Source organism: Prosopis cineraria, unplaced genomic scaffold, assembly GCF_029017545.1.
Source record: "Prosopis cineraria cultivar Desert tree isolate PC_DT_omini unplaced genomic scaffold, ASM2901754v1 PC2, whole genome shotgun sequence".
Classification (NCBI taxonomy): Eukaryota; Viridiplantae; Streptophyta; class Magnoliopsida; order Fabales; family Fabaceae; genus Prosopis; species Prosopis cineraria.
This window is the reverse complement of record NW_026555333.1, coordinates 39,121-57,383: the sequence shown is the minus strand read 5'-3', so window position 1 is coordinate 57,383 and position 18,263 is coordinate 39,121. Positions and strand designations below refer to the sequence as shown.

The following is an 18,263-nucleotide window of genomic DNA, read 5'->3' as shown; positions in this document are numbered from 1 at the left end:
CAAGCATCGGCGTGCATAACACGTAATTTATAGCCCCTAAATGGTTCTTGAATTGAGTCGTTGAGCAACGGTCACATTTCTTTTTGAAATTCAAATAACATGTTTGCGCGCGGCTCGCATGGTTTCTCAGGGGACACGCTACTTTACCCCTCTTAATTTCTCGCCCATTTTTTTTTTTTTAAAGACTAAGATATTGTATTAGGGAACAAAAAAGTATATATCTTGGATATTATTATTTTTTATGAAAAAAGAAAAACATAATCATTAATTTTTATAATTTTATCAGGTATTATTTTTAGTCTATATAATTTTTTCTCAATTTTCAATTTTTATAGTTCTTATAATTTAACATTATCAAAAATATAAAAAAAAATTCACGCAATTTTTTTGAAATTGTAGGAGCTAAAAAAATTAAAAAAACCATAGTGATCTCTATCTCTATATATACAAAATCAGGATGTCAAAGCACACGAGTCAGTACATTATAAAGCTACATTAAATCCACATTTTTCTCCCACAATGACATTTGGAGGATTGACTCATTATTCTTTTAATAATATCTAATAATTATTTCAAGAATAGTAAAGCCTCAAACACATCAATGATTTCTCCTTCCATTAATTTCTCCCTCAATTTGCAAGGTCCTAAAAATAGTCAATCCGTAATGCATGTATTAATTAATTTTAGACTGTATCAATATTTTTAAAAAAAATTAATAAAGTTGGACCCAAATTTAAATTTAAAAAAATTTAATGATTATTTTTGTGTATGAATATAATGCAAATATCTTGACAAATAAATTTTATTGATTTTTTTTATTTTGTAAGAACCTAAAAATAATCAACACCTAAAGATCAAATCCATTGATTTTAAATCACATAAATTATTTTTTAAATAAATTTTAATGAGATTGAATCCATGTTTAAAAATTTTAAAATTAATGCTTAAAAGGAAAATATCTATTGAAAAAAATAATCTTAATTTTATTTTGTGAATAAATTGCTGAGTGTGCTAATTTTTAGGTAAAATAATTTTGCATCCAAATGCTTTTATTTTTTAGCCAATCAAATGAGTTTAACTTTACCTCTCCCTCAAAATGTAATCAAATTTCAAAATTAAATTGCATTTAATTGCAATGATAAAGTATGATATGGCTACCCTTGTCCTATTTCCTCCCTCTACCTTCACATATTTTTCTCCCACTTCAATTTCATCATCCACCCTGGCAATGTCTCTCTCTTTATCTTTGCATTGTTTTGCAATTTTTATAGCTCCTTGATCCTTCAGTGATGGGCGGTTTCTATTCATGCTTCTTGACATCAATGAGCTGATCAAGATCACTTTTTTAGATCGGATAATGACTTCCTCAATCAATGTTTTTTTTCTTAATGTTTCATTACTTTATTATTTGGAAGAGTAAGATGATATTTTTCTATTGCTTGATGATTCCTTTTTTCAAGAAAGAGTTATAGTTAAGTTTAGTTGTTATAAAATGGTTGATGAATTTTAATATTTAAGGATTTTTTTTTTGTCTTTTACATTAGGTTATTTCTCTTTATATAGTGCTTATGGAAGTTCTTTTTGTATAAATATAGATTTTGTTTATATTAATATATGAATTTTATATCATTTTATTTTTTTATTTTTTTTAGCATATAGATGATGCTATGATACTACTAAACTCAAATATTTAAGTTTTATATCCTTTAAATCATGTTAATGATACATTTGTTCTCTAAAGACTATGAAGTGGAGGTGTTTGGGGTTTTTTTTCCCCCAACCAAAACCATGATTTAGTTCTAAAGAGTTGATTTTAAATCAATATCCAAACATGCACAAAAGCTATTGGAAATCAATTATATCAATAATATCGCACATAATTATTTAATTGCGAACATATTATTTTTCTTTTTAAATTTAGATTATAACTTTGAATTTAAATACATTCATTATGCAGCTAATTCAAATTTGCAAAATTATTAAATAGTCAATCAACAATGAATATATTATTTGATTTTAAATTATCTCAAAGTGATGGGAAATAAATTGCCTTAAATTGGATTGCGAATAATTATTGGTATATGAATATATATTATTTTTCCATTTTCTGTATTTTTTTAATTTTTAATGCATTTTTTATTTGTGGTATTTATCTCATTATTTATTTGATTATAATATTTGTATATCTATCTGATTATTTAGTTGATTTCCTGACTGCTAATGCTTATAAGAATATGTACTTTGTTAGGTGGGTGGTAAAAGTATTAATTTCTTAGCTTTGTCTAATATTTTGGCCATGGATATCATGGAGGCTAATTTGGATGTGAATATATCTTCCAATATGAGTGGCAGATTGGGTGTGGAGTGATTTTGTTGCTTTGCTTTGCTCTGTAGTTCTGCTTTTCTGATTTTTACAAACTCTTTTGTATGCCTAATGATTTCATTTTGAATATCATATTCTCTTGGCTCAAAAAAATTACTTTTATTGAAATGAAGATACAAGTAATTAAGATTTATTATATTAAAAAAGTAATTAAGCTTTAGCCATCAAATAGGTCAATGTTTTTATAAAATAAATTTTAATAAGATTGAAAAATATTAAATTTTAATAATTTTTGAGTAAAACACCCTAACTACCTTTTAGTTTATCTTAATTACACATGCATTCCCTATATTTTAAAAACATACAACTAGTTAATTAATGAGTACTGTTAAGGAATTAACAAATAAAAGTAATTAATTAATAAGTAAAGTTAGGTAATAACTAAGTATTTGTTGATTTTGCAGAAGAGCATTTTGACCTTTTCAACCACCTATTTTATTTTAATTTAGTCTAGAAATTCTACAGAGAATTTTTAGATTTTATTAGGACTCACTACTAAATATTTCTATTATATGGTCTTTAGTTGAAATTCTTTTAAAAATATAATTATGGATTGAATGTTTTACTTAGGATTGATTAAAAAAGGATAAGCTTTAGTGTCTGGTTCAACATTAATTCTTCTTGATAGGATTGAACAAGGATGAGATAGTTTGAATGATTACCTATAATTTGCCTATATTTAACAAACATTGGTTAGCTAGTACCTATAAGCAACTCATTTTTTTCATTTAAAAATGGGCTAAGCTAACTCACACAAGTTATAGAGGGCTAGGGTGCCTATTTAAATAAATGTTGAAAACAAATACATGGAGGCAAGTTCAAAAAGAAGAAGAGAAGAGAAAGGAGAAAACAACGTTTATCTAGAATTTTCTTTAATAAAAAATTACATATAAAATATTGAAAAAGTCAAAGAAAAATTCAAACAAAATTATGCAAAATCCTTTAAAAAATTGAAAATTTAGAAAACAATTTATGGATAATCACAACTCACTAGAAAAATCATCATATCATAAACAGAATCCCACAAAGATATTATAAAATCACAAAATAAATCTAGCTAATTATTTGAATCCATAATCTAAGAGAAACAAGTAAACTATGAGTCTGTATAAGCAATCTTTGAGGGCCAGATTTGATGATTTGAATCTGGAGGCTGGTGACAAAGTTCGCGATTTGAGTATAATGAAGATCTATCTTCTCGTCAGTGAGGCTAAGGGGCGACATAGTAGAAGGAGCGGACGGCGATGATGGGAGGCTAGGAGGTAGGGGGAGGACGGACAGCGATCTGTGACTTTAGATAAGATCATCAGACAACCACGATGGAAGGACCACGGACAGAGGAGCAGAGGAAGAGAAGGTAGGTAGCCACGCTTAGGTTTTTTTAGTTGAAAGGTTTAAAAGGGGAGTTGCTGCAAAGAAGGTAACCTGGTCTACTACTTTTGTTTATGTCCGCTGGGAACTTTGGACAACAAACTTATTTAGTGAGGAGGAACCAATATTGAAGTTGGACATCAGAAAATGCTTAATGAAAGATCAAATTGATCTCAATTGGATTAGGAAAATTGACATGCATAAATTACCCTACAAATCATTTGACAAATGGAAACTTCTTGATAGAGGTTTTTTTAGGTTGGATGTTGATGGATCTGTGCATATTAACGGCTTGACTACATGTAGTGGAAATGTGATAGACAACAAAGGCGATTGGGTTGTGGGACTTTGGTGGAAAATTGAAGATTATCGCCAGCTCTAGCTGAAGTTATGAGTATAATCATGGGTCTTGAGCTCTGCTAGTTGAAGGGATTGAAACAAATTAAAGTTTACTATGATTGTGTAGAAGCCATAAATCTAATCACTAGAGGAATTAGTTTATTACTATTAATTTCATTTATAGGGATGTTGTTAGCTTTGCTCATAGAATAGTTAGGTCAGCTCATTTTACAAAGGGCTTTTTTATATCTTTAATCATCTACCACCTTGGTTAGCTGAAGGGGATAGATGATGATTGATTTCTAGGCTCTCTTTTTGTAGCTTTATTTGTACTGGTTGGTTTTATTTCTCTTGGAATGCATTTCAATTTTATTCAAAAAAAAGGGAAGTTGCTCTTCTTCCCTTGTTTAGTTAGTGTCACAGGATTTCATTTGGGTTTTTTTTTTTTTTAAAGGAGAGGTAGGAGAGAAAATAATTAAAATTAATTTAAAAATTTATTTTTAAATTTTTAAATTATTTTTATATTAAAAAAAAATGTATTATCTCTCTTTTTTATAATAAAATAAATTTTATCATGTTACAAAAATTAATGTATAATTTTTTAATGTATAAAATTTTAATATTTTTTATTAGACTCACTGATAAAATATAGTATTAATTTATTTGTTCTTCAAACTTTTTTACTAATATAAGTCATATTTTTAAAATTAAAACTTAATAAATTATAATAGAATATTTTTTTTTCAAAGAAAAAAATAAAAATCAAGTTAAATTTGATAGGAATAAAATTGTTAACTTATTTTTATTCCCCTCCCCTCTCTTCCTAGACCAAACAAAGGTTTGTTATGATCTCTTCCCTCGAATCAAACACACCTTTGGAGAGTTTTGAAAGGGACTCCCTCCCCTCATTTGATTAAAAATTTTTGGAGGGGAGGGATCCCCCATATTGCTCACCTTCAGTTAGGAATTTTTTTAGAAGGGAGTTAAAATTTATTACTCATTCTATTTTAAATTATAAGATATTTTTAGATAAAATCTCACATATCAATAATCCTCATTAAATACACTTAATAATTTTACCTTTTTAAAATAAAAATATAAACTTTTAAAATTACCCATCATTTAATATTTTGAAAAAAGAAGGGATGAAAATTAATTATAGAGAAAAAAAAATAATATTAAAATTGGTGTAATTAATAAAACATTAATCTGCTTAGAGTGTCTTATATTTTAGGACAGAAAAACTCTTTTAAAAATATCTTATAATTCAGAATGGAGGGAGTGCTAATTTTCCTTTTTCATTGCATTTTGCCTGAGTCTTCTTATACACTTGAGCTAGTCGCGTCTCACCATCCACATCAACTGTGTGCCCTCTTCTTCGTCATTCTTTGTATCTGTAACTCTGTTTCTTGTGCCTTGTATAGTCATCACCACGGGCACCTTCAACTTTCCTGTACCCTCTTCCAATTCTCTGTTCCATCATTTCCCACGTCCATCAGCGTTAAGTATTGTGGTTGGTAATTCCTTTTCAGTTTTCTATTTTGATGATATATTGATGTTTGATTATTAGAATAAGCCATTTTTCTTATATTAATGAAAAATTAAAATATTAAAATTAAATTGAGAATTAATAAATAAAATAATCTAGTTCTAAAATAAAAAATGTGTAGAATTGACATAATAATTAAGTTGTAAAATCATCTTAACCATGCAATTTGGGTTAAGCTTTAAAATTATTTTTCACAACAAAATAATTAAAGAATATAAAACTTACATAAAAGGATATAATGATAAATTAGTTAATACTTTCCCTTCTCTACCCTCCCTTCAAATCAAACACATTCTTAAAGCCAACTTGCAAAAAAGTGGCTAGTTGGGTTGGAAAAAATGAATTCAATTAAATGTGAAGTGGTTTTGGCCCACCCCACATGACTTAAACTCACAGTAGGCTAACTTGTGGGTTGGTGGGTTAGCCTGCTTATTTTTATAAAAAAAATAAATAGAAAAATAAAAAAATGAGATTGAGTTTAAAGTAAAACATTCAAAGTATGTATGCATGAAATTGTAGTTTAAGTACTTGATACATTTACATTTATTTAATTTAAGTTTAAATTAAGATAGAAAATAATAAAAACACACCGCTCATATATTTAAGTGGTGATATAATATAATCTAAATGTGATAAACAAGATTGAATAAAATATTTTATTATACTTTGATTCATTTATATAATATCCTATTTAGATTATGTTGTTTGTAAAATAGTGCTACTTAACAAATAAAAAAATTTTTTTATTTTTTTTTTTAAAAAATTAAACATATTTATGAAGTGCTAAATATATATTATATTATCATCTTAATTTGAACATAAAAGGGACAAAAATAGAGATCAAAACATTTAGGTGGTATGAAATGAATATATTATAAAAGTAATAATTTAATAGTTAGAGTTAAATCATCATCATTTTTTTTAAACAATTGACAATTTAAACTAGGGCATCAATTTTGTATTAAAAATGCCAAAACAGGACGAAGAGAAAAAAGGATAGATAAAACATTTCTATTAAGTTATATATATATATATATATATAATACTGATCAGTCATATAAAATACCAAAGGATGAAATGATCAAAAAATTAAATTAGTTTATATTTAAGTGGTGATATAAGCATGCTTGATTAAGATTTTTATTGTTATTTGTATAATTAATTTTTAGGAAGAATATTTGATATTTTTTACTGTAAAAATAATAAAAAGAGATAAATTTATAATTTTTAAAATTTAAAAAATTATAAAAAATACTTTTTTATTTGCAGGCCACTCACCAACACACTGTGGGTTGTGCAGGTTGGTAGAATTATAACCCGTGTAGGATGTGGACTATGCCAATCCACAACCTGTTAGGGGCCAACTCACAAGCTGCTAATTGACTCATATTATCAACTCTATCGACACTATGGGATGAAGGAGATGAGAATGAAGAAGATAGAGTGCAACACATTTTTGTGTGCTTATGCATGTGGTGATGGCATGTGTGCGTTTAGATAGAGACACTTAGTGAGTTAGTGGATGAATTTAGATCCTGTTTAGTTACTAGAAGAAAATGGAATCAATTGAAAAAATTAAGATAAAAATAAATTAAATCACCATTCTCCTTATAATAAGCATGATGCAACTTGTTAATATATATTACAAATGTGAGAATTATCATACCCTTAAAAAATCTCACAAATCATGATTTCCAACTATATGAACTAAATTACACATCTCCCTTATGAATGTACTTACCTATTCCCTTTGATCATCTTATTTTTACTTTTAATTTTTAAATCCATTACATTCAATTCTAATAAGCAAACAAGACTTTAATTATTTTTTTAAATATATTAATATACTATGCCAAACCTAAACAATTCAACCTCTATAATTGTTTTTTATATATAACAAGTCAATTCTTATAGTATTTTGTTTTGAAACACATTTCAATCTTTATAATTTCTTAACTCAATAGACTATAATGAATATGTTATTTTGAGTTAGAGTTCAAAAATTGAATTGATAATTTTAAAAAAATGAGATTAAAAGTTATATTTCTCTATTTATCTTTATAATTATAATTATAATAATGGTAGTGTAGTGGAAAAAATAAAATTTTGGTCCTTATACGTATTATAAATTTGATTTTTAAAGTTGGTCCTTATGCTTATTATCAAGTTGATCTTTAAAGTTGCAAACGTTAAAAGCATTACTCCCTATACAATTTTAGATGATGTGTTTTATTCGAGTCCTGCTCAGCATAAATGTAGATTTAAAATTGTTTATGGATTAGCATTATTTTTATTAGGAAGTATAAAACCGTATGTCATTTTATATGAGACTTCTTGCTGGCTTGCATTGCAATTCAGTTTACGCAATTTTTTATGGCCCCATAAACTCGGCATAGCTCAGACCCTAGGTTCTGTTTGGTTTGGTTGAAGTATTTTGATGGAAATAGAATTGAAAAAGGAAATGGACTAAAACTTGGAAAAGGAAAAGGAATTGAATTTAAAAATATGTTTGGTATGATTAAATTTTTTTAAGCATATAAATTAAATTGATTTTAAAATATGAAAAGACAGTAATATGCCTACCACTTTCAACCTTCTTGTTCTCACCCATCATTCATCAGCGATGCAAACCCATAATCAATTAGAATACTGTAAAATCAAACGACTAGAATTAAGCTCACAATCAACCCACAATGTAAAATGATGTAACAACAATCAATAAAACCATAGCTGTAAAAAGAAAAGAAGAAAAAGAACATGGCAAGTCGATGTTCATGGCTTCTCTAACCTAAGCTAGATCCAAAAATGACCACCGAGGGATCTTCCACCTCTGTTGACAATCAAACTCATCCCATGTTTCACAAACTCATCGCATATCTAACAATCCGGACCTCAATTTTCGTCTTTTTGAAGGAATTAAAATGAAGCACGAGATCATCACTCTCCCTGGATATAATAACCCACTTCAGTTGCTCAATCACCACATCATTCTTGTCATTGAAGATGGGCTTGACAACGGTCACCCTCGTCTTCAGTCACAGTTCATCTTCGATCGCAGACGTCCTCGCTTTACATCACAGCTGCTCATTGGTGATGCTCTTCAGTCTATTTGTCATTCGTTGGCGCAGTTAGGTTGTGAACAGCGGAGGTCAACAAAGATCGTGATGGGCGGTAGTGGTTAACAAAGATAGTGATGGAGGGAGGAGGTTGGTCACCGAGGTCAAAGAAATAGAGGAGATGGAGAAATGGAGATCAGAAAAGGATTATGCCAGGAGGGTAGCTTTGGGTTTGCACTATTTTTATAAGGACAAATTGGGGATAAAAACTATTTCCCAAGGAATTTTTTTTTCCCGGGGTTAGCTTGTGTATCCAAATTCCATTCTCTCACCTGAAAATTGTTTCCCAAGAATTAAAATTCATCTGTCAACCAAACCTAGGATAATGGTCTCTTCCGCTCTCTTTCCTTTCCTTCTTTCAAATTCATGTGAACCAGGACAAGGCCTTAATTTCCTTCTAATGTGAATTGTGAAGGGACAAAATTCCACGTAGTTTTGCATGTAACTTATAGTCAGAAACTTATGTCTGTTTTCATCGTTAAGAACTTGTCTAAGTAAGCGGGGTGGCTCTAATTTATATTATATGAGCTATCATTTTAAAATACCAAGGTATATTTAACAGAGTTCGATTAAGGAATAGACAGAAAATCACAAATAAAGTTTAGAACACAAGCAAGTTCATTTTCATCTTTGTTCTCCAGGCTCGGGATCTTCTGCTGCTTACAAACGACAGCGGCACCACAAAATAAGCCAAGATATTATTCCTTACTGCTTGAAAAGCCACCCTTCTTAGGCCTTGTTGTTCCATGATTGCCAGTGGCATTACTTCCGACTCTGCAATTAAATAGGGGACCAGGAGGAGATTGCGTTGGCAGATGATGCCCATGAACCATAGCAGGGAACCCAGCAGCAGGGATTCTGTCAAACGACAATTCCATCCATAAATGACGATCAATAATGATGAATTTCAAGTTCCACATAAAAATAATGGCCTCAGAATAAAAGCTCCAGGATCAAGCAATAAAATACCTACGTTTGGATATTGTTTGTCCACATTTCAATCACATTTGTACCCCTAAAAGTAATTCTTGTTTCATAAGTTGCTTGCCCCCTCCCAAAAATATTTTCAGATCCAGGTGTAAGCACAAAGACTACTGAAATTCGGCAGACAAGTGCTTTTGATTCTACCAAAATTAAACCCGCCCAAACTAAATTATACTCTATTACACTATCAATGTATTGGTGGGTTAAAAAATATGAAATTGAATTGTATTTTAAAGAAAGGAAAAAGTAACTGGGTCTAGCATAAGATGCAGAGAGAGATCCGAAGTAGCTCAAGCGAAGAACAATTCTGATCTCTTGTCTCTCCACCCCGACCAAAAATGTTGGGAATGAGAATCTAAAAAAAAACACCAAATACTAGAATACAATTTCTGGAACTTAAAATCAACATGCCTTCTAATGGTCCAACAATATCCACAAACGGGACAAAAACATAAGCTTAGGTCTCATTCAAATTTATGTTAGACAATAAATAACAAAAACACCGTGAAGGTACCAGAGTGCCTACTTGGCTATTATGAGGGATAAAGAAAGATAAATTATATATTCGCCGGACTAAGAAAAGGTGGCATATTTCATTCTTGTAGTATTACTGCACAAAACCTCAATGAACTATGTTAGTCTATAAGGCGCACTTTGCATTTCTATTCTTTAACATGCTATCAAGGATACATGCTTAACAAGCTTCCTCGCTCAAAATAAAGTAACAATAATCCCGATAGATGCTACAGAAAAACCAAGCACAAGCACAGAAGGAACTAGCTAGGCCAAATCACAAGCCATCTGATCATGAAACCAATATAATCAAGCAAAGTTGCTTTCACATAATTTAAAGCAGCCGATGATCTCCCTCACTTTTAAAATATAATGCTTCACGTAAAACACTAAAAAAAATATTGAATGATATTCCATGCGTAAGCCTTACCCAACAAGAGCACGGCAGACTCCAGCTTGTCCACAGAAGCACCAAACGCAGTGTTTGATCGTAAATAAAGACGTAAGGCATGGTTCTCAGCATAGCAGCACTGAAGTAAGTACCCCAGTTTTCTGCATTCTCCCTCAAGATACCTGGATTTCATCTCAAGATTTTTCACATATAGCTTTTTCCTTTCCCTGGATCTTACTGCAGCGTCCCTATTTCTTATCTTCCTGAAAATCAGATGCAGAACACAATCCTTAGAAGTCTAAGGATGCCAGCTCAAAGCAAGCTCCATTCACATTCTGTTTACAACGATGTATTTATACAAAGAATAACTGGATAAGTAAAGAAAAACAAACATAAAAGAAGAAAATGTTCTATCAGTAAATTTAACAAGTATCCTAAATCATTCTTCACATCTACATCAAGAATCGAGCTTCATTGAATTAATCTTTTACACATTATGATGAGACAAGATAGCCAGTCTTGGTTGAAAAAGATTACTCATTGAACCAAGAGCACGTAGAGGGAAAAGCAAAATTGCAACTAGAATGTAAAACGTAGAAAGGACATTAATCCCTTCCCAAATTCAAATCAGGGGGTGCCAGCATGTGGAAGTGCAAGTATTGGGGGAAAAGATATGTAACATGCACAAACCTTCTTCTTCTTCTTCTTCTTCTTCTTCTTTTTGGTGTAAAGTGCACAAGTCGTTTTCGTGACAAAGATATTTTCACTACTCTCCATGCAAATTGGTTATAACAAATTCACAATTACACCCCACCACACATTTCCAACGATAATTACATCAGACCTGATGCCGCGAGAAAGAACATTATCAACATGCAAAACGCAACGAAAGGCCTTGAATAATATAAACCACTTTCAATAAACGAAGGAATGAAGATAATAGCAGTATAGCTTGACAGAATACTCCTTCTAGTTTGAATAAAATATGATAAAAAGCATGTAACCCCACAAAAATGATTCACAATATAAACCACTTTCAACAAACGAAATAACAAATAATGTAACAGTTTATTGCTCGGAATGGAAAAGAGGGGCATTGATAGACAAGAATCTCTTAATTCTTTTTTTCAATTTTTCTCGTAATTAGAAGGTGATTGTAACTGGTAAAAAATATAAGGTTATGGTGTTCCAGGATTACTATCAAATTCTTCTATCACCATTCCGCTCCATCATCAAAAATGAAAAGCAAAAACCAGACAGGAACCTTATTTCCCCCATTCCATTTCGTACCAGGCATCTAGACACACCCAATACCTATGTAAAGGCAAAGTATGTAGCGTGATCCGCATGTACCAATGAGTCAATCTAACATGAAAACAAATTCAAGCAGTACCTTGCACGCTTTTTGATAGCAGGATCATCGACGACAGGCGCGTCGTTGTCCTGGTCCAAAGGAGAATCAATTGCAGGTTCACCAGAGGGTTTTGGATCCTGTTGGACCTGGTCGACAAGTATGTCGGCCAAAAACTTATCGCAGAACTCTTTAGTACTAAAATCGGTGGGGGATTCCGAAACAGGGTTGTCGTCGTCATCCATCAACAAGTTCTGAATCTCGAGCATGTAATCAGGGGAGGGATCGGAGAAAGGCCCATCGACAACAACTGGGGAGAGCATACTCTCGTTCGAGATGTTGCCCCAGTCAATTTGTTTGATTAAGTCATCGTCCACAAATGCAAGATCATCCATGAAGAAATATTTCACTGAGAGACGAAATTTTAGTAGGGCACCACATCCGGCTGGGTCAAGCAGTCTGGCTATTAAAAGCGGCCGTGGTGCAGTCAGCAGTGTCTTCGTGCGTAAGGGAGTGAAATTCGACTACGTGGATCTCCACGCCCCGTCACCCGCCCAATGAAATGCAGCCAAATCATACGGAAAGACAAATTGCAATGCCTCATATTTTATTTTAATTATAATATTAACCAGATTGATAATTTGTTCTGTTTTTATAAATTGGTTAAAATTTTTAAAAATAAAAAAATATCTTAAAAATATTTGGATTTAAATAATCTTTAAAATTATTCTCATTTTTTGTTTTTTTATAGAATGTCAAATATATGCAATAAAATGATAAAAATAAAATAAAAGTTAAATAATAACAGTATATAAGAGAGAAAAAGAAGCACTGAAAACATTCAATGAACACAAGAAGCTGTACGAAGAAATAGACTTTTCATTGGAAGGATGAAGAAGAGGCGCTGTGTTACGAGAACAAGCTTCAGACGAAAAAACTCCTAACTTCATCCCTCAATTTTAAACAAAAGAAAATGAATCCCCCCCTTGGTCATCTAGATTCCAAGTTTCGACATTTACAATATTGATGAATCCTGAAGCAAGTTACAAATACATGTAAAAAGAAATTTGGATGATTTCAAAAATGGAAATTTCTTGAAGATTTCTCATTTTTGTTTTTTATATACAATATTGATGAGCACTCATCTTGCTCAGGGATGATCGGGATCATTAATTTTTTTTTAAAATGATCTCTACCATTGACTTAAAATTATTTTTAAATCATATTTATTAAAATAAAAGTTATAAAAAATTATAATATTAAATATGAATCATTTTTTATGCTTAGTAGAGGATAAATATCATGGTACTCATCACCCGTAATAAGATTTGAATAGTCTAAATTTAAACTTTTTATTTTTATTTTATATTTATTCAAATAAAAATATTTAAAAAAATAAAAATATTTAATATATCCGTTTATCATCAATTTGACTGCATAGATTTAATTTAAATGATCTAATTTAATATTATTTTTAATAAATTTTATAAATTGACTATCCAGATGTATTTTCAATAGTATAAATATAATTTAAAAAGTTTAATTTAATATTAAAAAATTTATAATTTTAACTAATTAATATTCTAAATATACTTTGAACAGTTCATATTTAATAGTTATAATTTTTTATAATTTATATATATTTTTATTTTATTAAATAAAATTCAAAAATATTTAAAAATAAATTTTAAGTCAATAGCAAAGATCATTTCAGGAAAAATAAATGGTCTAGATCATCCTTGAGGATGATGAGCATGCTCATGTATGAGAGCATCGAATGTGATTTCTTACTAGTATGGCTTGCTATCACACATCAACATTAAGATCAACTTCTCTCATTTCTTAAACACTTTTAATTTCTTATTTTATATAACTTATAAAATTTTTAATAAATTTACTTGATCACTAATTTGCACTATCTAAATTTAATTTGAATGGTTTAAATTTAATATTAAAATCTTGTCATAATTTTTATAAATGACTATTAAGATTTACTCTTGGATTTAAACCTTTTAACTTGTACTTTTTTAAAAATATTTTATAGAAAATGCATTTGAGAATATTCTATTTATTTTAAAAATTATATTTATTAAAATAAAAATTAACATTAAATCTATACTACTTTACAAAATATATCCAGATAATTAAATAAAAATTATAATAAAATCAGTATTAAATTGGACCGTGTAAGTTTATTTGGAACATTTGGACGATCCAGGTTTCTCCCAAGCCCCAGCTCTCAACAGAGGAGTAGCAAAGAGAAGCTAGGTTCTCAACATCAACCACCGTTGCCAACTACCTCTAGCACTCACCGCCTGCCAATTTTAAACCATTGCAATTAGCTATCATTATCAACCATCAAAATTTGTTATTGTTCCGAACAAAGTACCATCAGTCAATGTCAACGAACAACGCATGCATAAGGTTTAATTGACGAAGAGGGACATCTTCGCCATTGCAACTTAATAAATAAGGGTAATTTTATCTTGATATTTTAATTTTAAATTATACTCAAATATTAAGAAACTTGATTATGATTTTTAAATTTTATGAGATTTATTATAAATAAATTTGCTCCTGAATTCTCCAAAAAAAAAAATAAAGCTCGAAAAGTAAATTTGATTTGACTAAAAAAATTAAGGTGTCCAAGAAAAAAAAAGAAAATGAATAATTTAAAGTGTGTTTGATTTTTACTTTCATAAAAGTTTATTTGTTAAAAATTTATTTAATAAAAATTAATTTAATGAAAGTTAATTATTATCAAATCACACTAGCTTGATACGCATGGCCTTTGACTTTGGTTGTTCTGCCAACAAGGTCACATATAGTTACGTGATTTGGATTAGTTATACAATTGACCTTGCTATCAGTTTGGAATCTATCAAAAGATGTTTGGATGATAATTAATTTTAATCTGTTGACTCATCAGTGAATAATATCATCATAATATTTAATTAATATAAATATTTTTAAATTTAAATAAAATAAATCTTCATAAATAATATATCCTAATACTTTCTCTCAAATTCAAGATACTTTTTATAAAAGCTTATATTGTCTAATCTAAAATCTCAATATGTCATAGCAAATACTCTTTTTGTTTAAAAATATAAAACATTTTTAACTGAATCTCACTCCTAATAAAATACTCCCTCTGTCCCAAATTATAGAACACTTTTAGAAAAGATTTAGCGTCTCAGGATATAAAATATTTTGATAAAAATAAGATTTTATTAATGATACTTTTTTAATATTACCTTTCTCATATACTCTCTCTTTTTAATATTATTTCATCAATGAAGTATTAAATGAAAGGCATTTTTAAAATTTTATATTTTTATTTTAAAAATATAAGATTATAAAATGTATTTAATGAACTTTTATTGGTATGTAAGATTTTATTTAAAAGTATCTTATAATTTGTGACGTAAGATGTAACATCCTAAGTATTCAATTTTGAAATCTATAAGTGTTTGAAAGAGTAATTTGGTCAAAATAAGTGATTTATGAACTAATAATATTTTTAGAATATTAATAAAGTTTTTGAACCTTGGAACAACTTGAGAAATGAGCTAAAATGGTGTATGGGTTAATCGGGCTCGAGTGGGTAACCAAAATGGCATGTGGCATTTGTTGTATCATGTGCGTGACACACACGCCTTGTGCCTTCGGGTTAAATCTAACTCGAGTTGCATTTAATTTTGGAAGGAGAAAAGAAGGAAAATGCAAGAGGTAAAGGAGGAAGAGCTTGTGGCTACTGGAACTTGATCTTGGGAGCTATTTGGAGGCATTTTGGGCAAGATTCATTCTTAGATAAGCTTCATATATCTCTCCCTCTCCCATCATGCGAAATTTCTAAGTGTTTGAGGTAATATGAAACTTGATTTTGTGTTTCCTTGGATTGTAACCAAACCCATTGCCTTAGTTAAAGTCTTGAAAAGTTAAATCAAGCTTTTAAACCTTGATTTATAGATTTTATAGTGATTTAAAATTTTTTGTTAAGGTCTAGACAAACTCTAAGTGAAATTAGGAGTTTTGGAACAATGTGGGTAAAGATTTGAGTTTATTTAAGTGTTCAGATGATAAATGGCATGAATAGAGTGTGTTGGAAGAGTTGATGATGTTAAAGTGAAATTTTGAGTATAATAGGTACCCAAAATTATGCTAAAAGGGTTAATTAGAATGAGAAATTGATATTTAAATGTTTAATCTTGCAGATTGAATAGTGATCAAGCATTGATACACTAGTCTACACTTGTGGAGCTAAGTTTTGACGATGGTAACCCTTTTTGTGACAAATGGGTTGAGGTAACAAGCTTATTATTTACGTGTTTGGATGGTTGTGTGATTGCAAAAGCTTATTCAACTATTATTTTGGACTAGTATAATATTAATATGAAAAATGAATGTGAATTTAAAAACTTCATGTGAAGTGAAATGGGTAACTATATTTTGCACATTTATGGTTTGAAAGTTTTATGCTAAAAGCCTAAAACCTATATTCATGTGTATGTACTTATGAAAGTGTATACTTCATGGTGGAAGAAAAACATGTGAAATCTATATGGATGAGCCAACACTAAGGGATTCATAGTGTAGCAAATTATTAAAGGACTATACCATGAAAAATCTAGGCAATCTGGCAATTCTCTGTCTCGTAAGGGTGCAATTAGGGGTTAATGACACCCCAATTATTCGTAATAGAGGGAATTCATTGTCCAATTGGTTTACCTACGAAAGATTAAGTGATGACTAATCTCTTGAGGGATAGTCAAAGTCGCCTATAAGTTCAGTTAGAGATGTTTAGAGGATGGATGGATTATGATGATCATATGTGTGATAAAATGATTTGGTGAAAATGGATATATATTACACACACACACACATTGAAATTAAGAAAGATAAAGTTATAATTACTTATTTATGGTTATTCATGTTAATAAGTAGTTTTAAATTATGTTAGTTACTGAGATGTTTATCTCACCTTGTGATTAACATTTTATAGGTCTTAAGACTAGTAGCAGCTGGGGAAAAGAGTTGGGCCAGGAGTAGCGAGACCACTAGAAGCCCTAAGTTTTATGTAATGAATTAGTAATGTTGTAAACAAATATATTTATAAGTTGTTATAGTAATACATGCATATATGGTGTTTGATGTGCTTGTGTGAGTGTGTGTATCTTAGCCTTAAGATATGATAATGTGTTTGACGATAAGAAATTTGGCCATATGTATGTGATTTATGTAAATTTATAAAGATGTGATAATGTGTTTGATGGTAAGAAATTTGGCCATGTGTATGTGATTTATGTAAATTTATGAAGATGTGATAATGTGTTTAATAGTAAAAAAGATAGCCTTATTGTGTTATAAAGGGCAAAACTGTGCGCGCGCGCGCGCTAATGCAAGTGAATGATTGTGTGTTTTGAAATGTTTATATCAATCTTTGGTCAAGTGAATATGCATTTGCACATAAGTGTGCAAAAGGCCTTACCGTGTAAGGAGGTGGTTAACTAACCAAAATTGCATATGATGATACTATTGAGGATATATCTGGTCAATAAGGTGGGCAATGTCTTATTGGATATGATTAAAGCTTTAAAAATGGCTAATGACATATACTTTGAATTTGGGATGTGCAGATGGGTGAAAATGTCATTAAATAGTCTTTTTGCATTCAGATATTCAATTTTTAAATGACATATCAGATTGAAGTGAAACTTATGTTATTAGTTAGAAATAAGCCACGTGTAAGTATTTGAATCACTCCAATCAAATATCGTATGAAAAAACATTGCACGTTAAAAGCTTATATCAGTTGAGCTATTTTTGATAGCAGAAATTGATATATGCATTGCGGCGCATAATGCACATGTTTCAACATATGATTCACTTTGCCTAAAATTTCAATTTTGTCCCTATGTTATCAATTATAGTATTTATGCAATTCAAATGCTTTTGTTGTGCATAAATATTTATTTTTAAGTTGTTTGAATGATTTTAAAAAATTTTAAAGATCCCTACTTTTAAGAATTAATTTCTATATTTTAATATTTGTGGTTATGATAATTTAGAGGATGAAAGGACTCTAATTATTTATGTGTAGTATGTGTTAAAGTTTAGTAATGTTAGGAAGGGGAACATTACAAAGTTTATCGAGGATGAACGAAGAAGAAAAGAAAGTTGTAGAGACCTAAGCAATATGAACTATAAACAAGGTGAGAGATGAATCCCAGCATAAGCAATGAAGAATTTGCATTGCAAAAACA

At 29.8% G+C, this 18,263-nt stretch overlaps 1 protein-coding gene across 1 annotated transcript; it reads right to left on the bottom strand.

The window, feature by feature from the left end:
- Positions 1 to 9,262: 9,262 nt before the first annotated feature.
- LOC129301928 (bZIP transcription factor 60) lies at positions 9,263 to 12,470 on the bottom strand. Its single transcript, XM_054940558.1, has 3 exons — positions 12,040 to 12,470; positions 10,686 to 10,909; positions 9,263 to 9,616 (listed from the first exon to the last, which is right to left on the bottom strand). Exons 1-3 carry the CDS (start codon positions 12,390 to 12,392, stop codon positions 9,360 to 9,362), a joined length of 834 nt encoding a protein of 277 aa, XP_054796533.1. The 5' UTR covers positions 12,393 to 12,470; the 3' UTR covers positions 9,263 to 9,359.
- Positions 12,471 to 18,263: the final 5,793 nt, after the last annotated feature.

Bases quoted from the DNA above. Each gene is read 5' to 3' on its own strand.
- LOC129301928 (XM_054940558.1), bottom strand. From the start codon at position 12,392: ATGGATGATCTTGCATTTGTGGACGATGACTTAATCAAACAAATTGAC. The intron at 10,910-12,039 runs GTACTGCTTGAA...TCTGATTTTCAG, and splicing joins GCTATCAAAAAGCGTGCAAG to GAAGATAAGAAATAGGGACG. The intron at 9,617-10,685 runs GTAAGGCTTACG...GTCGTTTGACAG, and splicing joins GTCTGCCGTGCTCTTGTTGG to AATCCCTGCTGCTGGGTTCC.